The 26,945-nt window shown below is 42.2% G+C and overlaps 1 protein-coding gene across 2 annotated transcripts; it reads left to right on the top strand.

The window, feature by feature from the left end:
• Positions 1-262: 262 nt before the first annotated feature.
• ccdc28a (coiled-coil domain containing 28A) lies at positions 263-26,171 on the top strand. Of its 2 annotated transcripts, XM_072580332.1 has the most exons (6): positions 264-628; positions 10,958-11,139; positions 20,493-20,656; positions 22,047-22,201; positions 23,365-23,387; positions 24,063-26,171. In XM_072580332.1, exons 2-6 carry the CDS (start codon positions 10,988-10,990, stop codon positions 24,115-24,117), a joined length of 549 nt encoding a protein of 182 aa, XP_072436433.1. In that variant the 5' UTR covers positions 264-628; positions 10,958-10,987; the 3' UTR covers positions 24,118-26,171. The 2 variants fall into 2 exon arrangements, with proteins under 2 accessions (XP_072436434.1, XP_072436433.1); XM_072580333.1 differs by lacking the exon at positions 23,365-23,387 and having other exon boundaries at positions 263-628.
• The last annotated feature ends 774 nt before the right edge of the window (positions 26,172-26,945 follow it).

Below are 26,945 nucleotides of genomic sequence, written 5' to 3'. Positions count from 1 at the left end.
CTCATACTGTATGTGGACATTGATGTCCACTTTACATATACTCTTTGAAGAATGTGAAAGCTTTGGGCCTGCTTTCACTACTCAAGCTCTTTGGCCAAGTTTGTTCTCTCTCTCCCTCACCTGTACCCTGTCCTCCAACAGCACCTGGCAGCCGCCGCAAGGCTCTCCGGGTAATGTAGTTCCTCTCCCCAGGATCTGTATGGGCGCCCGGCAGGCGAGAACTACAACTCCCACCATGCCCGACTGCGGAAAGGGAAGCTTTCCGGGGTAGAGGGCGCAGTGGGTGGTGCCATGACAACCAAGGTCTGACCCTGCTAACGCGACCTGGGGAGTGAGAGGAACGGGACGGTAGGTTCCGTTCACACCCTCCGGAGACCGGGAGATCGAGGACAGGTTGATTCGGCTGGTTGTCGCGGTGGATGTCCCTCCTCCCGGGCGCTGGAGGTGGGCCTTTCTCTTCCCCCGAAGCTTCTGGGCCTAGGCCTTCTTTCCATGGCCTTTTCCCCCTGCGACTGCAGGCGCACAGACCGTCACCCCGGCCACCCGCCGGCCTCGCTGACCCGTCATGTCCTGGGCTAGTCCAGCGCCATTCTCTGCAGCATAGCGACCAGCAGGGCTGGGGATCCCGGTAAGGAAGGCGCCCGCGGTTCTCTGTTGTGTCTGCCTCACTACTTTCCACAAACCATCACGGATCACTGTCTCCAAGTTGGTCTCTGCCCTTTTGGGAGGATCATCACCGTAAACTGTCACCGGCAGTGAATATATCGACAGACCATCCATGGGCCACAGAGTGAATGTGGGCTGCATTGCGTGGCCTACTACTCTCCTCTCCTCCTTATCTCCAAAGTGTTCTGCAAACATCATTCCTCTTGTATTACTATAGTGCCTTTTACAGCTATTAGAAAGTGCAGAGTATTTGAAAAGTGGCTCATTGCAAAGTTTCTTCTGAAAGAGTAGGTATCTGAAAATATAGCGTTCTTTCTGCCTCCCTCTGGTAGGTTAGCTTCTGTGTGGTCCAAACAAATTGTGATGAAAGTGCTACCAACTAAATTAAGTTAGTACTATATATCTTTCAGTTCCTACACTTGAATCCACCAGGAGCTTTGTATTCTTAGTGGATATTTTTCCTAATCAACCTGTTCAGAAATAATATTATATACTCTTGGCTTGAAGGTACTGTGCCACAAGAGCCCTAGGTGTTTTTGGTGGAAAATGCTTTATCAACATTACAGACCTCTGTAACAGGTGGGACTTGAACCTCGACCTTGTGGCTCAAAAGTCGAGACACTACCACTGCACCATGAGCCCTCAAAAGCCTTTTCAAACTTGTTTATAACATGCTAAATTGCCCGTAGTGTTAGGTGAAGGGGTAAATGTAGGGGAATGGGTCTGGGTGGGTTGCGCTTCGGCGGGTCAGTATGGACTTGTTGGGCTGAAGGGCCTGTTTCCACACTGTAAGTAATCTAATCTAATAAATAAAACTCTGCTCAAATGTAGTATGTTCGATTTGAATAATTGCCATTGCTTAAATTAATGTCTCCACTTGATTTATTGTTGTCACGTGTCAGGATAATGCAAATGTTGTTTTGCATGCTGTACTGGCAGATTGTACCATACCAAGTGCCTCACGGTAGCAGAACAGAATGCAGAATATAGTGTTACAGCCAGGGAGAAGGTGCAGAGAGAGAGGGAGCTATCAAAATTAGCATGAGAGGTCCATTCAAATGTCTGATAACAGCGGGGCAGAAGCTGTTCTTGAATCTGTCCATACATGTATTCAATCATGATATCTTCTGCCTGTGGGAAGAGTGTGTAATAGGGGAAGGAGGGTTCTTGATCATGTTGTTTACTTTCCTGAGGCAATGGGAAGTATAGCTGGAATAAATGGGTGGAAGGCTGGTTTGCATGATGGACTGGGCTGTGTTCACTAGTTTCTTGCAGTCTTGGGAATAGCAGTTGCCGTGCCATGCTGTGATGCATCTTGATAGGATGCTGTCTATGGTGTATCTATAAAAATGGGAATCCTTGTGGATGTGCTGAATTTTCTTAGCCTCCTAAGGAAGACAAGACATTTTCAAATATGAAGTAGCCAATTATTGTAGTGTAAGAGGGAGCTCTAGATCTTTCCTATTAGCTTTTAATATTTGGTTTATATTTTTGTTTTTAATTGACATGTTGGATAAATTTATCTCCAACCATCTGCTTCTTTAATTGTCAATATCTTAGATTAATGACCTTGCGAGTCTCTTTCCAGCTGTTAGTCACATCATTGGGTGGCACAGTGGCTCAGTGGTTAGCACTGCTGCCTCACAGTGCCAGGGACCTGTGTTCGATTCCTGCCTTGGGCGACTGTCTGTCTGTGTGCAGTTTGCACATTCTCCCCTGCGTGGGTTTCCTCCGGGTGCTCAGGTTTCCTCCCACAATCCAAAGACGTACAGGTTAGGTGAATTGGTCAAGCTAAATTACCCATACTGTTAGGTGCACTAGTCAGGGGTAAATACATGATAGGGGAATGGGTCTGGGTCCATTACTCTTTTGGAGGGTCGGTATGGACTTGTTGGGCCAAAGAGCCTGTTTCCATACTGTAGGGAATCTAATAAACAAAGACTTAACACATCTTAAGTGTTCCCTTCATAACCTTGAACTTGTGCATCTTATCCTAACATATCCAAAAATATTGTGAATTTGCTTTTTTCATCCCGTTGTCGTGTAGTTCTAAAGTAACTGATCTGAGGCATCATTGATCAAGGCTAAATAACCCTAACTGAAACAGTTGTTTCTTGTTGCCTTTCCATGCAATGTAGTCTAACTCCACATGACAGGAAAATGGCAGGGCTTTGCTGGGTTATCTGGTCTCATCTTGCTTGCAGTGGGGATTACATGTCTTTCTAAACCTGAGTGGGTTGGAGGGCAAATTCACTTCTTATTTTTATTGCTGTCAAATAACACTTAACAATTAAGAAAAGATTAACCAACTTGCTGGTTACAGATCACACTTGAGTAGGTCCCTGGGTTGGTGCACTGAATGGCAGCTTGTATCGGATTAAAACCTTGACATTAATTGGGAGAGGGACAAGGGAATGAACATTGTTTGAGAAATAGTTGATTCTTCTCAGTAGTCTAATGGTTTTGATGAAAGATGTGCAATTTATTTATATATACTTATATTAATATGACTTGTGGAATTTGGGTTTCAAAATAGATGCATGTGGGTGTTGGCTAATTCTGTGAAGGATTTTCTTTTTAAAAAAAAAGAGTCCTTCAGCCCAATGATTAAATCCAGCGTGTTGTCAGAGAGCAAATGACTTTGAATCATGGCGGTACTAATGGAAAGATATTTATATTGTTGGAATGATAACGGTCTCTGTAGAGAAAGCATGTAAGACTATTGGCTTTGTTTTCAGTTCAGAAGACCCTGAGACAAGCAAGCTTCTAAACTTCTCAACCCGCAAACCTGCCTGCCTGACATAGCCCTCAATTCCTTGTCTATCAAAAATCTACTTAACTCTGCCTTGAAGAAAATTCTATGATGTAACTTCCACAACTTTCTGGGAAAGAATTCCACGAACTGCCAACCTTCAGGGAAAAAAGAATTTACATAAAAGGAGATGTCGTCATCTTAATCTGTCCTACTGTAACATTAAATGAAATCAATTGATTACAAATCTGATGTTCTGATTGTTATAAAGGCTGTAAGTGATTATATATTTCTTTCAACCTCTCCTCCGTATCCCTACAACTTGTTTGTGATAAGCTGTTCTTCTTTAAGATGAAGTACAGAATCTGTGTCCTAGTGTCTATCACTGAATGGAGGCACAGTACATTGGAAGTGTAACCTGCTGTAGCACAGAAAACGGATTGGTACTGCGAAAGTGTCAAGACTGACATCACCAAAGGAGCATACATATTGGATAATGCACAGAATGCGAGGTCTTGACTTTGGGGAAAAATAATACAGGCATGGACTATTTTCTAAACAGTGAGAACATTTATAAATCCAAGGTACAAAGAGATCTCTGGATTGCGAGTACAGGATTCTCTAAAGGTTAACTTGCAGGTTGAGTCTGTGGTTAAGAAAACCAATGTAATGTTGTCATTTATCTCAAGGGTTGGAATGTAAAAGCAGCGAAGTGCTACTGAGACTTGATGAAGCTCTGGTTTGGCCGCATTTTAAAATACTGTGTTCAGTTTTAGGCCCCACATCTCAAGAAGGATGTACTGACGCTGGAGCATGTCCGGCGCAGATTCACATGGATGATCCCTGGAATTGCAGGCCTAACATACGATGAACGTCTGAGGATCCTGGGATTGTATTCATTAGAGTTTAGAAGGTTGAGGGGAGATCTAATAGAAACTTATAAGATAATTCATGGCTTAGAAAGGGTGGACGCTGGGAATTTGTTTCTTCCAGGCAGTGTTGCTAGAACCTGTGGGCACAGGCTTAGAATTCGAGGGGGTCAGTTTAGAATGGAAATGAGATGTTTCTTCAGCCAGAAAGTGGTGGGCCTGTGGAATTCATTGCCACGGAGCACAGTGGAGGCCGGGACGTTAAATGTCTTCAAGGCAGAGATTGATAAATTCTTAATCTCGCAACGAATTAAGGGATATGGGGGGGGAGTGCAGGTAGGTGGCGCTGAAATGCCCATCAGCCAAGATTGAGTCCACTCTGCCATTCAATGAGCCAAATGACCTTCCTTCCACTCCAATGTCTTATGGTCTTATATTCTCTATTCTTTCCCAACCTTGTACCGACTGTAGCACAATGGGGGAAAAATAGAGAATATGTACAGTACTTTGGTGATGTCAGTCTTGGCAATTGTAATTTGCTTGAGAGATCCCAAAACCTGTTCTAGCCTGCGATGTTTGAGAAGATTTGTAGATCAGGTTGAAGTTCAGGTTGTAAGTTTGCTCACTGAGCTGGTAGATTTGTTCTCAGATGTTTCTTCATCATGCTCTGTAACATCATCAGTGAGCCTCCAGTGAAGCACTGGTGTTCTGTCCCGATTTCTATTTGTGTCTTGATCTGTTAAGGTGGGTGGTAACATTTCTGGCATCATGGAAGCCCACAAACCTACTGACACACTGAAACAAATACTGATGAACCTAAAGGACCGTGTATCAGCAACCAGCAAAACCAATGTCATTTACAAAGTACCCTGCAAGGACGGCAACAAACATACATGGGACAGACGTACAGGAAACTAACCACCAATAGACATGACCAGCTATCACTAGTATCCTGACATTCGGACGAAGAAGGACACCACTTTGATTGGGATAACACATCCATCCTAGGGCAGGCTAAACAGAGACATGCATGGGAATTCCGAGAGGCCTGGCATTCAAATTGGAACTCCATCAATAAACAAATGGACCCCATTTACCAATCTCTGAGAAAAAGAATCAGAAACTATATCACCCACCTTAACAGACCAAGACACACAAATAGAAAGTGGTTCAGAGCACCAGCGTTTCACCGGAGGTGCACTAATGATGTTACCTAGTATGGTAATGAAACATCTGAGACATCAGTGAGCAAACTTACAACCACTTCTAGCCTGCCAAGCACATTAAACCCTGCAGAACCAGTACAGTTATAGGGTTAAATATGTGTGCCAGGCTAAACTATTACAAGTCATATGATGGGATGAAAGTGAGACTAGCTTTACTCAGTTTAGATTCCCTTCAGTGTGGAAACAGGCTCTTAGGCCCAACAAGTCCACACCAACCCTCTGAAGAGTAACCCACCTCGACCCATTTCCCTCTGACTAATGCACCTAACGCTATGGGCAATTTAGCATGGCCAATTCACCTAATCTTTGGACTGTGGGCGGAAACTGGAGCACCCGGAGGAAACCCACACAGACACTGGGAGAATGTGCAAACTCCACACAGACAATCGCCCAAGGTTGGAATCGAACCTGGGACCCTGGCGCTGTGAGGCAGCAGTGCTAACCACTGAGTCACCGTGTTACACAGCACAAGATCAAAGAACTCTAAGTATTTGTGGGTGGATATCAGAAGACAACAAGTGAGGGAAATGCATCGACAGCAGTGATGTTTGAATTTTATATTGATCTGCAATGCAGCAATAGGCCAGTGACAATGTGAGAGATGCAATTTGTCTTTAACTTTCTAGCCTGCACCAGAAAAGAGCTCACTTCCTTCAAAAGGATGTTAATATTACAGGCTATTCAGTCAAAATGAGCCACCTTCCATTTTGTTCCACCATACCTTTATTCGCATATATTCTTTCTACTTGGTATATTAATCTTCCCCTTAAATATATCTATGCTATTCACCCTATTCTGCTATTCTAATGTATTTCTCACCTGACATAATCTACATGTGGCTCCAGACCTACAGCAGTGGTTGAGTGTTAACTGCCCTCCCAGACAATTAGGGATGGGCAGAGTTCTGGATAGTGCCGAAGGAAGTTGTGGATTACAGAGGGACATAGATAAGCTGCAGAGCTGGCTGAGAAGTGACAAATAGAGTTTAATGTGGAAAAGTGAGAGGTAGTTCACTTCAGAAGAAGTAACAGGAATGCAGAATACTGGGCAAAAGGTAAACTTCTTGGCAATGTAAATTAACAGAGAAGTTTTGTGTCCTGGTGCATAAATCCCTGAAAGTTGCCACCCAGGTTGATAGGGTTGTTAAGAAGGCATACGGTGTGTTAGCTTTTATTGGTAGGGGGATTGAGTTTTGCAGCCATGAGGTCGTGCTTCAGCTGTACAAGACACTGGTAAGGCTGCACCTGGAGTATTTGCATACAGTCCTGGTCTCCGCATTATAGGAAAGATAGAGTCTTGGAGATGTACAGCACAAAAACAGACCCTTTGGTCCAACCTGTCCATGCCGACCAGATATCCCAACCCAATCTAGTCCCACCTGCCAGCACCCGGCCCATATCCCTCCAAACCCTTCCTATTCATATACCCATCCAAATGTCTTTTAAATGTTGCAATTGTACCAACCTCCACCACTTCCTTGGGCAGCTCATTCCAAATACGTACCACCCTCTGCGTGAAAATGTGTTGCCCCTTAGATCTCTTTTATATCTTCCCCCTCTCACCTTAAGCCTACTCTCTCTAGTTCTGGATTCTCCGACCCCAGGGAAAAGACTTTGCCTATTTATCTTATCCATGCCCCTCATAATTTTCAAAACCTCTGTAAGGTCACCCCTCAGCCTCCGACGCTCCAGGGAAAACAGCCCCAGCCTGTTTAGCCTCTTCCCATAGCTCAAATCCTCCAACCCTGGCAACATCCTTGGAAATCTTTTCTGAACCCTTTCAAGTTTCACAACATCTTTCCGATAGGAAGGAGACCAGAATTGCACGCAATATTCCAACAGTGGCCTAACCAATGTCTTGTACTGCTGCAACATGACCTCCCAACTCCTGTACTCAATACTCTGACCAATAAAGGACAGCATACCAAACACCTTCACTATTCTATCTACCTGCATCTCCACTTTCAAGGAGCTATGAACTTGCACTCCAAAATCTCTTTGTTCAGCAACACTCCCTAGGACCTTACCATTAAGTGTATAAGTCCTGCTAAGATTTGCTTTCCTAAAATGCAGCACCTCTCATTAAATTAAACTCCACCTGCTATGCCTCAGCCCATTGGCCTATCTGATCAAGATCCTTTTGTAATCTAAGGTAACTTTCTTCGCTGTCCACTACACCTCCAATTTTGGTGTCATCTGCAAACTTACTAACTGTACCCCTTATGCTTGCATCCAAATCATTTATGTAAGTGGCAAAAAGTAGAGGACCCAGCACCGATCCTTGTGGCACTCCACTGGTCACAGGCCTCCAGTCTGAAAAACAACCCTCCACCACCACCCTCTGTCTTCTACCTTTGAGCCAGTTCTGTATCCACATGGTGAGTTCTCCCTGTATTCCGTGAGATCTAACCTTGCTAACCAGTGGAAAGGATTCAGAGGAGATTTACTAGGATGTTGCCCGGTATGGAAGGAAAGTCTTATGATGAAAGGCTCAGGGAACTGAGGCTGTTTTTGTTGGAGAGAAGAAGGTTGAGAGGTGACCTAATCGTGATGTAGAAGATAATCAGCGGGTTAGATAGAGTGGACAGTGAGAGCCTTTTTCCTCAGATGGTGAAGGCTAACACAAGGGGACATAGCTTTAAATTGAGGGGTGATAGATTTAAGACAGATATCGGGATAGTTTCTTTACTCAGAGTAGGAGGAGCATTGAATGGCCTGCCTGCAGCAGTAGTAGACTCGCCGGTGTTAAGGGCATTTAAATGGGCATTGGACATACATATGGATAATAGTGGAATAGCGTAGGTTAGTTGGGCATCAGATTAATTTCAGGTTGGTGCAACTTCAAGGGTCAAAGGGCCTGTACTGAGCTGTAACGTTCTGTATAAATGCTGGACTAGCCAATGATGCCCTCATCCTGTGAATGAATTTTAAAAAGCTTAAATATTAGATTAGATTACATTACAGTGTGGAAACAGGCCCTTTGGCCCAACAAGTCCACACCGACCCGCCGAAGCACAACCCACATTTACCCCTGACCGAACACTACAGGCAATTTAGCATGGCCAATTCACCTGACCTGCACATCTTTGGACTGTGGGAGGAAACCGGAGCACCCGGAGGAAACCCACGCAGACACAGGGAGAACGTGCAAACTCCACACAGTCAGTCGCCTGAGGCGGGAATTGAACCCGGGTCTCGGGCGCTGTGAGGCAGCAGTGCTAACCACTGTGCCGCCCTTGTAGTAGCATGTCGTGTTCAAGACACTTTCCAATTCTTCTGAGCATTTATTATATAGATGTGGTATGTTAAATCAGTAATGATGCAGTAATAATGCAATGGTTATGTTCTTTTCCCCAAAGTATGTGTTGATCTTCTACGTTCAGGTGAATTTTAGTTCTTGTGTCTGCTGCTGGTTCTCTGCAATGGAGAGATAAAGGCGAGCGAATATTTTGTAGTTGTGGCTGAGTTGTCAGCCAAAACAGGATGTTCAGCAATCTGAGGTGTGGGCTTTCCTCGTCATTTCCAAATCCACTGATTCTGTATTTTGTATTTAAGTTATGGCCGCTAGATCAGAGACATTGATTGCCTTTGCTATCTGAAGAGAAGGGAAGACTGAGAAGACAAGTAATTATTTGCCCACATGAGATTAACTCCAAGCTGAAAAGTTTCCATAGTCTTAGAGGACCATAGGACTATTGTCTCATTAGAGAGAGAGAGAGAACTGGTGGTGGTTTAATCTAAACATCACTCAACCTCATGTGAGGTTGAGAAGGCGGGATGTTCATGGTGACCTCAGTCAGAGTGGGTAATGAAAGCAATTGCATGCATTTTAAGTTTCTAAGACAAGATAGAAATAGCTTTTCAACATTTTTTCATAATACTTCAGATACAATAAAGTGATCTTTTGCAGTTTAATCACTGCAGCAATGAAAGAAAAATAACATGCATTTATATAGCACCTTTTTATAACCTCAAGAATTTCCAATCTGCTGACAGCTAATGATGATTTGGAGACGTCGGTGTTGGACTGGGTGTACAAAGTTAAAAATCGCACAATACAGATGCTCCTTCATTATCAACCACCTGATGAAGGAGCAGCGCTCTGAAAGCTAGTGTGCTTCCAATTAAATCTGTCGGACTATAACCTGGTGTTGTGTGATTTTTAACTTTGGACAACAAATGAAATACTGTACATTATTGGAAATGCAATTTGCTGATTGCTGCTGTGACAGCTTACTATGTGATAATGACCAGATCATCTGTTTTGCTGATTTTAAGGGATAAATATTGCCCAAAGTATCAGGCATAACACCCCTGGTTTTCTTCAAAGTAACATCATTAGATCTTGCCTGAGGGGGCAGGCATACTTTAGATTAATCTCTCAGCCAAAAGATAGGACCTTTTGAACCTGCCTCAGGAAGATCAGTCCTGCCTTCTATGCTCCAACGTTGGAGTGGGATTGGAACCTGATGATCTGGTGACTGCTACCAACTGAGCTGCAATTGGCAGATAAGCTCTCCAGCAGGAATGCTTATGCTCGACTCTCCTGCTCACCTGATGTTGTCTTGACTGGCTGTGCTTTTCCAGCACCATACTTTTTGACTCCGATCTCCAGCATCTGCAGTCCTCACTTTCTCTAGATAACAGCACACAACTTGGTTACAATGCTTAAGTTATTTTAGATATTTTCTAATTGGCCTATTCAGATGTTATGGCACACCACTGGAGCACAGAGGACTTGAACCCAAGCCTTCTGACTCAGAGGTGGTGACTCTCCCACTGTGTCACAAGAGCCTTTAGTCATTACTTTAAATTCTTTGTGTTTAAAATTGCTACTGACAATTTTAGCAATGAAATTTTTCATAGAATCATAGAGATGTACAGCATGGAAACCGACCCTTTGGTCGGCATGGACAGGTTAGACCGGATATCCCAACCCAATCTAGTCCCACCTGCCAGCACCTGGCCCACATTCCTCCAAACCTTTCCTATTCATATACCCATCCAAATGCCTCTTAAATGTTGCAATTGTACCAGCCTCCACCACTTCCTCTGGCGGCTCACTCCATACACGTACCACCTTCTGCGTGAAAAAGTTGTCCATTAGGTCTCTTTCATATCTTTTCCCCCCTCAAACTAAACCTATGCCCTCTAGTTCTGGATGCCCCACCCCAGGGAAAAGACTTTGTCTATTTATCCTATCCTATCCATGCCCCTCTTTTGATCTTATTTCTTTTTTATTGTTTCCCACGTGGTTTGATATGTTGGGCCAAATAGCCAGTTTCTACACTGTAGAGAATCTTCTCTAATCCATCACCTTTGATAACTTTGCCTTCTCTATAAAAGCTTAAGTTGAATTGTTATTATTGGAAAATGCAACTGAGGTAACGGCTGATAGCTAGGTTATTTTAAGATCTTTTTAATATTTAAATTACTTTCCTGCAGACAGACTTTTCTCTTTGAAAAGTCAGCAGAATGGAGGAAAAGAAAATGAAACGCAGGAGCCCTAAAACCTCTACACATCAGCATCATCCTCCAGTGAGCAACAAGAAAAATACAGTACCCAGTAAGAGTGTGGGCTTAAGCAGTGGCACACAGACAGCTGCTCCAAAACAGAAGCTGAAAAGGTAATGTTTTTTAAAATTCGTTCTTGCAATATCGGCATCTGACAAGGCTGCGATTTATTGCCCATTATCATGATCCCAATGAGTGAAACCTGGCTAGTTAAACCAATTTTTTTTACTCAACCATGGAGGTCAGTTCCTGAACACAGGCATAAAGTTCTGCCAGTGTATTTTTAAAACTATTGATAAAATGTTTATTAAATAAGATTTTAAAACAGTAACTATATTACAAGAGACAAAAGTTTAGAAAGATTTCAGAAAAGGATTCAAGCTTGTGCTTTTCCGTTTATCCCAGAGTTATCTTTAAAACATCAAAACCTCAGTGAAGATTTACTACCATCTCCACACTGGGGCTGCTTGTTCAGGCTGACACAGCTGCAACTGGTTTCCTTCTAGCAAATTTTGAACACACTCACCAGATGTGCCTTTTTTCAGCTGGTATCTCTTCCTGAGACCCCTAAAACAAACTGCAAACTTAACTTCAGTGTCCCTATGCTCAGTTTGCAGTAGCTTGCAGGATTTTGTACTCAAGTTTAATGTAACACTCCTGCACCCCTGTTACCAGTCAACAGTGTAGTTTTTCCTATTATTTTCAAATGTATCAAACTACTAACCTCTAGAAGGTTAAAGGGTGATCTGATTAATGTCTTCAAGATGTAAAGATAGGGTAGATAAATGGGGGTGGCATGGTGGCACAGTGGTGAGCACTGCTGTTGCTCGGCACCAGTGACCCAGGTTCAATTCCACCCTTGGGCAGCTGTCTATATAGAGGTTGCACATTCTCCCGGCATCTGTATGGGTTTCCTCCGGGTGTTCTGGTTTCCTCCCACAGTCCAAAGATGTGCACGTTAGGTGGATCAGCATTACTAATTTGCCCATAGTTCCCAGGGATGTACAGGCTAGGTGGGTTAGCAGGGTTACAGGGATCGGATAGGGGAGTGGGTCTGGATGGGTTGCTCTTTGGAGGGTTAGTGTGGACTCAATGGGCGGAATGGCCTGCTTCCACACTGTCCCAATTCTATGAATGATAAACTATTTCCATGCTAGAATTAGTGTCACAAAGCTAGTCCCTTTTTTTTCCTAAAAGCTGTTCCTTGGCTCAAGGAGACTGTCCCTCTGAAAAAAAGATCAATAAATTGGGTCGAGCTCCAATCAGTCTGGTTTGGTACAGAGATAAAAAGGATTTTGAGAGGCTTTTTCTTTATATGTAAACAGATGAGACTTCAGGCAAAAGTGGTCATGTTTTAGAATGACCTGTATAAAGAAAGGGGAGTGGTCACCTCTCAAGCTGAGCAGTTTAATTCAGTCTTGAACTGATTGGAAGTTCAACAAAGGAGCTGTGTGGAAGCTCTTCTCACCCCCCCCCCCCCCCTCCTCTTCTCTCTCTTTCCCCCCCCCGCCTCTTCTCTCTTTTCCCCCCCCCCCCCCCGCCTCTTCTCTCGCTTTCTCCCCCCCCCCCCCCACTTAATCAACTTCAACCTTGTGTTCCATTTTGACTGGTTTTTAAATGGTGTTTGCTTATTGAGACTGTTGTGTATATTCGGAACAGCATAATTAAGTCTAGTTGGATAGACTGAGTTCTGTAGGGGTCCTTTATTCTGTTCTATGTATTTCATTATGTAATTTTGTGAATAAATGTTTGTCTGTTTTAAACTCTAGTAGTCAATCTTACCCCGGGTAATTTTCACTGTACGCTTACCAAAATAAACTGCCATGTTGTTGTCTGGGACTGCCTGCTTAAGAATATTTTGAGTAGCCTGGCCAAGTCCATAACATTAGCAAGCATAATCTGAGAATATAGGGGAGGCAATGGCCTGGTGGTATTATCTCTGACTAGTTTATCTAGAAACTCAGCTACTGTTCCAGGGACCTAGGTTCTAATTGCACCATGGTCAATGGTGGAATTTGAATTCAATAAAATTCTGGAATTAAAGGTCTAATGATGACCATGAAACCATTGTCGATTATCAGGGAAAAACCCATCTGGTTCACTGATGTCTTTCAGGGAAGGAAATCTGCCATCCTTACCTGGTCTGGCCTACATGCGACTCTAGACCCACAGCAATGTGGCTGACTCTTAACTGCCCTTTGGGCAATTAGGGATGGGTAATAAATGCTGGCCTAGCTCATGAATGAATAAAGAAGAAAAAGAAATTAGGGTCTGACTATTCGAGAGAGGTGTGAGGAAGTACTTCTATACACACAGTCTGAGGTATTTAGAACTCTGTGATACTTCTGTTAAACAAAAAATTATGTATTAAGGGCTATGGACCAAAGGCAGGTATATGCAGTTAGGTCACAGATTAAATATGATCTCATTGAATGGAGGAACAGGCGCAAGGAGCTGAATTCATCTGTTGTAAAACCTCATTAAATGCATACATGCAAACAGGCTTCAGACTCCTCCCCAACTGCTCACAAAAGCATCTTTAAGCTTAAAACCATATTTTCCCCTCCTTAAAAGGCAAAATGCAAAATATAAATGTAAAGTTATACGTTGTTCCAAACACCATAGAACATAGGACATTACAGTGAAGTAAAGGCCCTTCGGCCCTCAGTGTTGCACCAACCTGTAAAACCAATCTGAAGCCCATCTAACCTAGCCTATTCCATTATCATCCGTATATTTATCCAATGACCACTTAAATGCCTTTAAAGTTGGTGAGTCTCCTACTGTTACAGGCAGGGCATTCCATGCCCTTAGTACTCTCTGAGTAAAGAACCCACCTCTGACATCTGTCCTATTTCTATCACCCCTTAATTTATCGCTATGTCCCCTTGTGCTAGCCATCACCAGCCGAGGCAAAAGTCCGCCCGATCTAATTCTCTGATCATCTTATACGTCTCTATTAAGTCACCTCTTAACCTTCTTCTCTCTAACAAAAACAGCCTCAAGTCCCTCAGCCTTTCCTCATAAGACCATCCCTCCATACCAGGCACCATCCTAGTAGATCTCCTCTGCACCCTTTTCAATGCTTCCATGTCCTTCCTGTAATGCAGTGACCAGAACTGTATGCAGTACCCCAAGTGCGGTTACACCAGAGTTTTGTACAGGTGCAACATGATATTGTGGTTGCGAAACGCAATCCCTCTACCAATAAAAGCTAACACACCACATACCTTGTTAGCAACCCCCTCAACCTGGGTGGCAACTTTCAGGGACCTATGCACATGGACACTGAGATCTCTCTGCTCATCCACACTACCAAGAATCTTACCGTTAGCTCAGGACTCTGTGTTCCTGTTACTCCTTCCAAAGTAAATCATCTCACACTTTTCCGCATTTGCCACCTTTCAGTCCAGCTCTGCAACTTATCTATGTCCCTTTGTGACCTGCAACATCCTTCCACATTGTCTGCAACTCCACTGACTTTAGTGTCATCTGTAAATTTACTAACCCTTTCTTTTACAACCTCATCCAGGTCACTTATAAAAATGACAAACAGCAGTGGCCCCAGAACCGATCCTTGCAGTACAACTCTAGTAACTGAACGCCAGCATGAACATTTCCCATCATCCACCAGCCTCTGTCGTCTTTCAGCTAGCCAATTTCTGATCCAAACTGCTAAATCACCTCAATCCCATGCCTCGGTATTTTGTGCAAAAGGCTACCATGGGGACCCTTATCAAATGCTTTACTGAAATCCATATCGACCACATCAACTATTTAACCCTCACCCACCTGTTTGATCACCTTCTCAAAGAACTCAATAAGGTTTGTGAGGCATGACCTACCCTTAACAGAACCATGTTGACTATTCCTAATCAAATTATTCCTTTTTTAGATGATTATAAATCCTATCTCTCATAATCCTTTCCAACACTTTACCCATAACCAAAATGAGGTTCACTAGCCAGTTCACCTTGAGTTGGTGGTGGTGAGCTACCTTCTGCAACAAATGCTCTCTATCTCTCTGAAAGGGTTAAAACATGAACCATAGATTGGTATGGAACTGCTATCACATGTAGGCCGGGCTAGTAAACTTTATCCCTCCAAGGAGATTAGTAAACAAGTTTGCATTTTAATCCAATGCATTCATTTCTCATATACATTATAACATTTTCTGCAGTTGCTGAAGTATGTGTTGTCTCAAATAATGTTTTAATCTTTCTTTGTATTTTAATTTTATACATATTGTCCCTCATTGGGGTGAGTGAAGGGCACTGAAACATTTTCCTGTGTTCTCACTTCTAAATATTAAAACTTCCCTGATGAAGTATAAAACAGTTAAAACCAATTGAAATGCCCTTTACTGTACCAACATTACAGAAGAGTTCCCCTTAGTATGGCAGTTTTATAAGCATTTCATAAAATCTTATGGCCATTGACCTCTTTCAAAATGCCTATTACTAGGCCATGTCAATATAACAATGCACAAAGGTTTTACTGGACCTGTGCAATGAAATGACCTCAACATACTTGAGTGCTGATGGAGTTTGATCTTCCTACACAAGTGGTATTGAAGCAATGGGCAAGGCACATTGAAAGGCAAGAGCATGAAAAGGAATAAGATCTGAGTGAGATTGTTAATTTGTGCTCAGGCACAGGCAGATTTCTATAAGGTAGGATTTGACCTGAGAAAGCTCAACCTAATTTTAAGATTGGGCAAAAGAGAAGGAGGATATGGTGTCGTAATTATTTCATTATAAGCCAACTTCTAAATGAACAAAAATCCAAATTTCTAACTTTCAATGCCACCTGATCTTTTAGTCGTTTTAACATCTGTTTACAGCATTGAGGAAAAACTATGGCTATTGCTGCTTTCAATGTATTTGTTCTTAATAAATACTCTGCCTGGACAGTCTGGTTGCTTCAGATGCTTTTGCAACCAACCAAATTGCACACTTTGGGCTTGTGACAAAAAATGTTGCCTAGCAGCAAGTATTTCGAGGTATTCCAGTACAAAGCTGGAGGAATGCAGACAGGTCTTGTTTTTCTTTTTAAGTGAAGAAATGTATGTCAACATCCACAGTAGGTTTGGGCTGTCATTCAGGTTTGAATACAATAAAGCCTGATATTCGTTGTCTGGAGCTTTTGTACTATCTTCAGTTGTGTTGCTGTGGTACAGTTTAGTAATAGACTTTGCCATTCAGAATCTTTTGGCTGGTCACAGTATTTTTGAGCTGTTAAAGAACTAGTGATTAATTGTGGTACATAGCAGGAGAGATGGAGAAAGTTCAGGTAATTGTCAAATTACATCATGTGCTGAGAGGATGTTTACTATCATAGCAAAATGCAGAACAAGGGGACACAGTTTAAAAATAAGAGGTCTCCTATGGGAGATTGAGTTGAGGAGGAATTTCATTTAGTATTTGGAATTCACTACCCCAGATTGCATTCATAGCTGAATCATTGAATGTATTCAAGACTAAATGAAACCAGTCTTTTTAATCTGCAAGGTTGTTGAGGTTGTAGTGGGCAGGTAGGAAAGTGGAATTAAGACTACAATCACATCACCCATGATCCCCTGAATCCCTGAAATGGCTGACTCCAGCCCTTATTTCATATGGTCTTGTCTAGATATTCTGACCGTTATCAATGCATTTAGCTGAAGATGTAGAGAAAGATGTTCACCCTACAACAAGGAAACAGACCCTTTGGTCCAACTTGTCCATGCCGACCAGGTATCTTAAATTAACTGAGTCCCTTTTGCCAGCACTTGGCCCAAATCTTTCTAAACCCTTCCTCTTCATATTCCCATCCAGATGCCTTTTAAATGTTGTAATTGTACCAGCCTCCACCACTTCCTCTGCAGCTATTCAATACACACACAATTCTCTGCGTGAAAAGGATGCTCCACTCTGTTTTATACAGTATCTGTGCACCTTGCATTGAGTGATGCATCATGTCTAGTTTTATCAATTACGTGGGTAAGTTTTGAGAAATGAATTTTTTCTGTGATTTCCTACGTTTGAAGTTACTAATTGTTCTGGCAGTAAGAGTGAAAGTAGTGAGAGGAGGTCAGAATAGGAGTATTAAATCCGTCCATATATTGACACTTAATTAGATCTTGTGATAAATAATGAATAACTGTTACCAACAACAGGAGTTTACCAGCAACTGTCACAGATTTTAAGGAATTGGCAAAAGAACTAATAAGGAATTAAGACTTTATTTCTGAGAGCATGCTCTAATTATTTGGAATGCACTATCTAAAAGAATGGCCAAAGCATATTTGCTACCAAAAGGGAATTTAACAAATATATTTGAACAGAACACAGTCGAGGCTGTGGGGAAGCTAGTGAGATTTACTTTCAAAAAGCCTACATGGACACAATGGGTCAAATTACCTTTTTTTGTGAGTTTTGTTCTAAGTGCTGAATGTATGTTTATGATCAGTGATCATGTATTGTGTTTTATAGAAAAATTGAATTGTTACTTGGTTGGAATAGAGTTAGAGGAGCACATGTGAGATTCAACCCATGCCTTCCACTGAGCAGGGATATCAGAGGCATTCAGCAGCAAAAGTGCAAATATTTTACTTCAAATCTTTTAAATATTCTGAATGCTGTTAGTAATTTGGTTTGAAATCTTTCCCTTTTCCTTGTGTAGGGATGTAACGGAGAAGTTTGTCCAGTTCTAATTGGCATTCTAATATAGTGCAGTTAAAATGCTAGAATCAACAATATGGTAACTGATTGGATCATTTAAATTTTAAAAAGGCTGTTCTCCGTTGCCAACTTTAGGCGTTGGGCGAAGTCCGGTAGATTGAATGCTCCAGTTGGCCAATCTCCCTCTTGTGGTAGGATATCAGTATTGTAGCTTACTCCTATTTTCCCATGTTATTAATCTTATTTGGTCAGTTTACTGAAGATGCAGTTTCTGAGATAATGGACGTCATTTCAGCTTGGTGTGCAATGTTCAACGCGTTTTGCTTTAGACAAACCTAAAAGGTCCAAGTCAATCTTGTAATTTTCTATTTTTAAAAAGAAAGCACAAGTCTATTTGTAGTCTGTTCTTACATATAGATGGGCATGTCATAGGAACACAGAAAATAGGAACAGGCGTAGGCCACTCACTCCTCAGGTATGCACCACCATTCACTTAGATCATGACTGATCTTCTGGGGCACAGTCAAAATCTTTCTAAGCTTCAGGTAAAATGAGGAGCTTTGGTTCACTTCTGTAACTGCTGGTGCCTTAACCATACAAGCCCAGATGGTGATTGTCAGTCAGCTGCTTAACATCCACAGAATGCCTTTTCTAAATCTGTCTGTATTAATTAAACATTGCATTGTGTTTGGGGCAATTTGCTTCAGCGGCCAACTGAGAGTCAGCATGCTGGAGCACTTTCAACCCACTTCCAGACTGTGGTGGTTTGAGGATTACTGACTGAATTTTAAAACACTCATTTAAGTTATATTTGATGTTTATCATTACTAATAAATTAACTTGTTATCTAGTTCTCTGGTTAAGCTTATAATACTCCTTTCTATCTCTCCCATTGAGAAAAGTTTCTTAGACTGCTGGAGAAAGTTAACATTTTGGGTCAGTGACCTTTGTCAGAACTGAACGAATTAGTGGTTTGGTATTTTTCAAATACTTTTGAAACAACAGACCTGTTTCCAAAGCTTTTCATTATGCATTCTTCAGGGCAAGCACAACAATTATGCATTTCAAACAGTTCATACAGCAGGAGAAAAAGATGCTGAATATTTAGCAATAACTCTGGCTGAAGCATTGCTATGGCAAAAGGATGGGGAACTATTGGCTCCCAAATAATTCAAAAAGGTGTGAGGCTTGAACGTATTCCTCTGCCTATGAAAGTATGTGGCTTTTTGCAAGCATACATGAGCCACATACACTTGGTGGGTTATCTTAAGTATATTATTAGTGTGGCTTTGGGCTGACTCAGGAATGTTCAATGAGTGTTGCCCAATCACATTTAACAGTTGATGTTTTGTTTTGAATTTTCCAAGCATACGTTGGTGATGTATGGTTATTAAGATCTGTACTGAGTCCAAAAGTCTCAACTGGAAAGATGGGGAGTAACCTTATGTTAGGGAGAAAGCTTGTTCCTTTCTTATAGTTTATAAGGTCAGGTCACCAAAGGTCAAGTTCTCAGTGAGTGACATCACAAGACCTGATAGTTTAGTGAAATTGTGTTTATTTATGAACTATAACAGATTCTCAACTGTCAGCCTGACTTGAATCTGCTGCAGATTGAGGAACCGAAAGCTTGTATTGTAGGATTTATCAAGGTAAAATGGAAGCTTGCAGTAACTCAGCTCAAAATGATCAAGAAATCAAAATCTTTACTGTGTTTTCATGGCTGTGGAAATTATACAGTCGCTGTGATTGATCAGTAAGGGAAGTCAGTTGGACTGTGAGCTTGTGGTGCTGAAATGGTACGGGTTAGACTTGAATATGTGCCTCCTGGTCGAGAAGAAGGGACTCTACAACAGTCTTTGGATATTGGGTTGCTGTCAGAACACTGGAAGATTGTAAACTTGCAGCCATAAGCCAGTCAACCTAATATCAATGGTGAAGAGCTTTTGGAGACTATAATCCAGGACAAAATTGAAGTCTGTACTTAATTGTTAAAGGCAAATTGTGTTTGAACAATTTGATTGAGTTCTTTTAAAAGGGCAGTGCAAGTTTATTGTTGGGATAGTAAAAGTTGATGTTATGTATCCAGATTTCCAAAGATGTTTGACAAAATAACCATGTCATAGATTCTTCGGAAAATGAAAGCCCGTAAGAGTAAAGGAACAGTGGTAGTGTGGCTGCCGTGGGGCAAACGTTAGTGACTGACATGTTTCAGAGCCGTGGGAGGTGGAGTGGTGTTCCCCAGGAGTTTGTTTCAACACTCCTGTTTTTGATCATAGTAATGGCGTAAACTTGAGCACTACTTCAATATCTAAAAGTGAAACAAAATCTCTGAGGTATTCATGATTTGGGGGTGCCAGTGTTGGTCTGGCGTGTACAAAGTTAAAAATCACGCAACACCAGGTTATAGTCCAACAGGTTTATTTGGAAGCACTAGCTTTCTGAGCGCTGCCCCTTCAGGTGGTTCTGGAGTTATTCCACAATCACCTGATGAGGGAGCAGCGCTCAGTAAGCTGGTGCTTCCAAATAAATCTGTTAGGATATAAACCGGTGTTGTTTTTTTATCTCTGAGGTATAGTCAACAGTGAAGGGGGATATGCAGAGATTTGAAGTGAACAGATGTGTGACAGGTGGATTGTGGAATGGTCTAGAGCATCAACTGAAGAGTGGAGAGCTCAAGCCGTCCTCTCTCCATTGACATGGTCTGCACTCTGCATCATGCAGACATGGTTTCCCACTCTGAAGGACTGTACATTTTAAACGATGCTCGCTTACATTCTTGTTTTCTTTCTTTCTTTTGTCTTTAGGGTGGTAAAGGAGAAACCCAAACCACAGAGTATAGCTGGGAAGAGTACACAGTCAGCCCCTCTTCAGCATTCCTTTCTCACTGACGTTTCCGATGTGAAAGAGATGGAGCGAGGACTGCTCAGCCTTCTAACTGACTTCCACTCTGGAAAGCTTCAAGCATTTGGTACAAAGCTTTTTTTTTTAAAAAAAGTGTCTTTAACGTTCTTCAAAATGCAAACTAGGTTTCACTATTTGATTTGAAGCTGGCATTTTCTCCCTGCACTGAAAGTTGTTAGCTGTAAGTGAAGTTGAGTGCAGATCAGCAAGATCCCTGCTGGAAACTACGAAATCTGGTTAGACAATTATATGCGTATGCATAGGTGTCCGATGAACCCTGCTTTACCTTCTTGGAAATGTTTTTTTGTTGGTTTACATTATATGAGCTTCACTGGCAGGGCTGTCACTCCTTGCCTATTCCTTATTGCCCTTGACAATGTGATAATCAGCTGCCTTCTTGAACAGCACAACTCCCCCTTTGTAGATACACCCACAGGGCTGAAGGTGATTTGGCTTAGGACTCTACCCTGAGGAATTCCTGCAGTGATGCCCTAGGATGAAAAGATTGACAAACCACAGCCAACTCCCTTCCATCTGCTTTGTGCCTTTCCGTCGTGGTTTAGTGAAGCTAAGTGGCTTTCTTGTCCATTTCAGAGGACATTTAAGAGTCAACCACATTGCTTTGAGTCTGAGGTCACATTTACAATAGACCAAGTGTTAAAGATTAGTGAAGTATATGTGGTTTTATTACAATTGAAAATAGTCTGCAGTAGTTTCATGATTACTGAGACTGACTTTTAATTCTGGATATGTTAATTGCATTTAAATTCTACTTACTGCTTTGTCCCCAGAGCATTAGTCTGGGTGTCTGGGTTACTATTCCCGTGACATTACCATTTGCCACCCATACTCCCAGTACACCCGTGCTGGCAGTATTGATTTGTATTCAGGTACGGCTCCTGATGTACTTCATCTTGACATGAATGGCAGTTAGTCTAGTTGCTGATGAACCACCCCTGTTTTTCTCCAACAGGCTCTCTGTTGTGTTTGTGGGCTCTTGCTCTCACACTTGTGCATTCTGTCTCACCAGCATGCTCTCTCTGGGACATACACACCTGTATGGATTTTGCAGCTAGGCCTTGGGGTCAGTCCTGGAAGTATAGGCTGAACATCAGGTGTAATGTACTTGGGTGTTCAGAGGGGTTTTGATATGGTACTGCATAGTAGGATCCCGACAAAGGTTAGAGCATGTGGATTCGGGGAGTGAGAAGCAGAATGGATAGCAAAATGCAACCAGAAGACAGAAAAGTAGGCATCAAACGTAGTTAGGTTAGGTTAGAAGAAGGTGAAAAACCTGTGTTACGTAGGAATTGGTGCTGGGATCTCTCTCTTGTTAATTGTTCACAAATGATTTTGCCTTACTCCTCCTCCCCTTTCCAAGTCCCAACATTTAATTTTCTAATCTTTCCCCTGCACCTTTTTGATTCTTAGGGCATGTTTGTTTTCTGTCATTGCAGGTAATGAGTGTTCCATCGAACAGATGGAGCATGTGCGTGAAATGCAAGAAAAGCTAGCTCGCCTGCACTTTGACCTTTACAGTGACCTCGATGAGCCAGTGGAGGAACAGAGGAACATGGCTCAGGATATGCACCTCGATAAATTGCTAACTAACGTAAGTTCCACTCACAAAATAACGAACATAAGGCCCAATCACAAACAGCCAATTCCACTGGGTTCTAAACATTGGGCTCAAGCTGTACAGAAAAGAAAGATGATTAAAACAATAAAACCCATGTTGTCACGCTCTCCTGGTAACTCAGCTAAGCAATCCTATGAATGACTGAACCACAGACCTTGCGAGGTTGCAGGTTTGATTAGGCTAACTGATCTCAATGTTGGATTGTTACAATTGGTGTGGGATAAGTAAAGGAGATGAATCTTGCAGGTCTCCTTTTCCTATGCACCAGCAAGTGATACTGCCAGAAATACATTGTTCATTTCATCCACTTTGCATAATTTGCCTTGTACAGTACAGACAATTATTGCTGAAAACACAATGGTTTATTTCTGGGGAAAGCAGACCCCCTGCAATCTGATCCAGTTTGGTCCTTTTATGTGACTCCAGTCTCACACCAATCTGTGATTTGTTGTTTTTTGTTTTAAGAAGACTGTCTTTGGTATTCCACTAGCTTGCATCAGCCGCTCGCAATGCAGTAGATGTAAAAAGTAGCTCCCCACTACTGCTGCATTCCGAGAACAAGTTATAGAGTCCTAGAGATGTACAGCATGGAAACAGACCCTTCGGTCCAACCCATCCATGCCGGCCAGATATCCCAACCCAATCTAGTCCCACCTGCCAGCACCTGGTCCATATCCCTCCAAACCCTTCCTATTCATATACCCATCCAAATGCCTCTTAAATGTTGCAATTGTACCAGCCTCCACCACATCCTCTGGCAGCTCATTCCATACACGTACCACCCTCTGCGTGAAAAAGTTGCCCCTTGGGTCTCTTTTTATATCTTTCCCTCTCACTCAAAGTTGGCTTGAGTTGTAGATGCCAATGTTGCTGATCATGCCCACATGCATTAGAACATTTTTTGAAAAAAGACAAACCTTCATGGTTCTCCAGTTAAGCATTTGGCTGCTGTGTCAACTACAGATTTGTTTGTGTTTTGAGTTTGCAGGGATCCTCAACAATGCAGATAACTGGTCCCCTTTGTATGCACTGAAGGGATTGCGATTTTATCTTGCTCTCAGAGCATGTTTAGCATGTATAGTGGCTTCCAAATCCTGCTTTTAGACATTTGTTTTTCTCTTCTGTCTCTCTTGCAGTTGGAGGAGCTGAGCTCTTCGATGTATCCTTTCACATATGTGTTGAACCATTTTGTGTTATGAAGCAGAAATAAACAAGGCTGTACCCACAGCAAAAGAAAGAAAATCTTAGTTCTGTAGCACCATGCATGTTCCTTAGAATGTGTCAGGGTTCTCTCATGCCATTTGCATTTTTTCCAGTATCATTCTTGTTTTTAATAAGTGCACCAACTAATTTACACAGCAAGATCCCACAAAGAGCTATGTGACAATGACCAGATAACCTATTTTTCAGTCCTTTAATGGATAAACATTATTCAGGTTTCTAAGTCCTTCCCTATCCCAAGAAAAATCTTCCTCCTGATGTGAATGTTTTTTTCTGCTGTTAGCAACATTTTGATTTTTGACTGTTTTTAAGTCTGTGATGTAGAATAGCACATAGGTAATATAAAAGCCTCTCATTTCTAATGAAGGGCTTTTGCCCAAAACATCAATTTTCCTGCTTCTCTGCTGCCTGACCTGCTGTACTTTTCCAGCACCCCACTCTCTACTCTGATCTCCAGCATCTGCAGTCCTCACTTTTGTCTAGCACATAGGTAAGACCAGTACAAAAACTACATTACACATCGACATTAAAGATGAGTGAGGGGAGGAGTGTCAGCTGTATGTACATGTTGAACTGTTGATTACATTCACCCTTAACACCATTTACTTTTCAGTCAAAAGCTGAACTTGGCAGATAATCAAGATTTCCCAAGAGCATCCACCTCCTGAAGAATGGTTTGGAAGCCTATGTCTAATACCGTGCAAATACTCTTTGATAGTAGTGGCTGCTGAGGAGATTGCAGCATGGCGCTTCTTATTACAGACATTGGTTCTGCTCTTTTGCACCCATGACTTGTTCTCACTGGAGGTTCTGGAAGCCATTCCTGTGAAGATCAAAGCAGTTGCCACCAATCACTGCTTGCTGATGCTGTGTTGGTCTTCATGCTTCTGGTGAACATTTTATGTGGAAAAGCATGTTTCTTAGATTTGGATGTGTTTTGAAACATAGGGTGAATCGGTTGTATAATAATTTAATTCTGTCAATGTTCCTGCTTTTTTGTTTTTGGAGAGGTTGCTGGATGCAACCTGCTGCTACGGTTGAACGTGTTTCATCTCAGAGGGGAGCAGAGTGTCCTGAGCTGGCCTCTGTGGTAGTGGCTGGAACGGAAAACGTGTTGCTGGTGGATTTCTGGGATAAGTCGAGGCAAGTTTGCAAGACGAAAGTGAAGTAGTACCAGAACTTCTGGAATGTTTTATGTCACCATTCAGAGATTTCCACCTGGATTGAAACCATCAGATGTTTCCAAGCTTTCATTTTGGTGGGATGATGTCAGCCTGCCTCCTTTACATCATAGATCTCTTAAACTGTTCTATAGAACTGTGTCCATTGGCCCCAAGACAGGAGCCAGCTGGGGAACTGCCACTTTTGAGGCTTGCCTGTCAGACCAAATACCTTTCCAATCATAGCTTCGTGTACAGTATCAATCAGAAGGCCAACTATACGAGTAGGGAGCTGATTTGGCTCTAATACTAAATTCCGTGGCTTATCCTGATTCACGTTGGCTCTCGCCATCGTGATCATGTTCCAATTGAATTGTGGAAGCAGGGTGTTCTGACAAGGCAGGCCAAGAGTTTCCCTGTGCTCTGACAGGATAGTAGGGAGTGAAGGAGGAAGAAACTACCGTGAGCAATCCAAGAAGGACTCTTCCAAACCCCACTGCCTGAAACCAGACTAGCGCTCAGGTAGACTCCACCAAGATCAACTGATCCTTGTCCTTTGACAGATAATTTACCAAATACTGATTATGGGCTTAACTGACTGTGTAACTGATGTGGAAGACTTTTATTGAGAAGATTTTGGGGAGAGAGTGAGGAAAGAAAACCAAATCGTGAATTATTAAATTCCTAACAAGTGGAAGGACAGCGTATTATTTTTAAAAGACTGCCTTGTTTTAAATGTTACTCTGTGGTATTTTCTGTGTCCCCCTCCCCTGGCAAAGCCATTCTAACAGTGTCCTTGATCATGCTGCTAAGCTGGTATGGAGAAGGTGGTGTCTTGCCCTTTACTTTTCTCCTCCTCCACAAGCAGATCTGACTGTAAAGGCACAGGGGAGGGTGAGCTCCACCATTGAGTTGGTACATCACCTGCTGACGTTATTTGACTTATTCTAGAGAAGAGACTAGATTAATATGATCCAATTTCCTTTGGTCTGTTCATCACAATGGTTTGCTGAGCTCGGGGGTTGATTCAGATCAGTCACAGAGGCATGTGCTGTTGGTGCAGCAGTGAAATCCTAGCTTTATTGCACATTAATGTGTTTACAATTCATGCAAGTGCAATTGTGGAAGAGTTCTGCCTGCTTAGACTGTCCAATAATGTGCTGTATGTGCATATGGGTTTGTCATATCTCAAATGTGCCATAATTTTCAATTTAAAAGTGCATTCTGAGTTGCAATTTTATAGTTTTCTGTAACATGATCCTTTGAGTTGGGTGAGTGCTGCTCAATTGCAGGTGATCTTTCTGAAGTCTGAATAGAGAGATTGACTATTACCGATCTCAATGGTCTGAGTTTAAGAGGTTCCAGCTTCACAAAATGAAGTGCCGTGTTTGCAAATTGGACATGAACAAGGGCGATAATGATCACCAAGCTGCACTATAGGTAAAAATCAGTGAGGGCAATGGAGCACGGTTTGTTTCATACTTGTGTATCTTCACTGTCTGTCTGCTGGAGGCTAATACCAAATCATTGCATAATGACATATTAAAATGAAACATATTTGACTCTGTGTTTTACTTTTTGTTCCTTGTGTTCCTACTCTGCATGAGACTGATCCATCACTCACTTATCAGGTGCAGCATGTGATGCAGACAACAACAATTTGCATTCATATCTTGCTTTTAAAATGGGATCACGTTAGGTATTCCCATGCCTGCCCCTCCTTCCTCTGCCATCCACAATCCCATTCCACCCTCCCCTATCATTCCAAGTCCCACCCCCCAATCAATGCAGGGTGGGCAGAAAATTCTCTTTTTCAAATGAGATCTTACTTTAATCGCCAGTGTCCACTGTAATGGTTAACATGCTACGTTATACTGTAAAGAGGGAGTTGTTGGAACACCTGGTGTGTGCAGAATGTATAATCTCCCTGTCTCGTCTAGTCTTGTCTTATAAAAGCAAAATAGTGCAAATGGTAGAAATTGAAACAATCTTAGAAAATGCTGGAGAAACTCAGGTCTGGCAGCAGGTGTGGAGAGAGAAATGGAGTTAACATTCTGAGTCTAGTATGGCTTTTTTCAAACCTTATATCATCATGGATGCTATGTTTCTCCAGCATTTTCTGTTGTTTCTAATTCTCTGCATATTTGTTTTGCTAAATTGATAGTGAAGTTGAGGCTAGTCTAACATGCTGTGTTATACTGGACACTGTGACAATTAAAGTAACATCTCTCATTTGGAAGAGAATCGAATCTTCCAGAATGCAGGGTTGTTTTCTGCCCAACCTGCATTAATGGGGGGTGGGACTTGGAATGATAAGGGAGGGTGGAATGGGATTG

The sequence above is a fragment of the Chiloscyllium punctatum genome, chromosome 11 (assembly GCF_047496795.1).
Source record: "Chiloscyllium punctatum isolate Juve2018m chromosome 11, sChiPun1.3, whole genome shotgun sequence".
In the NCBI taxonomy this organism is placed as follows: Eukaryota; Metazoa; Chordata; class Chondrichthyes; order Orectolobiformes; family Hemiscylliidae; genus Chiloscyllium; species Chiloscyllium punctatum.
Note: the sequence above shows the minus strand (reverse complement) of the source record. Positions and strands in the feature narration are given on the sequence as shown.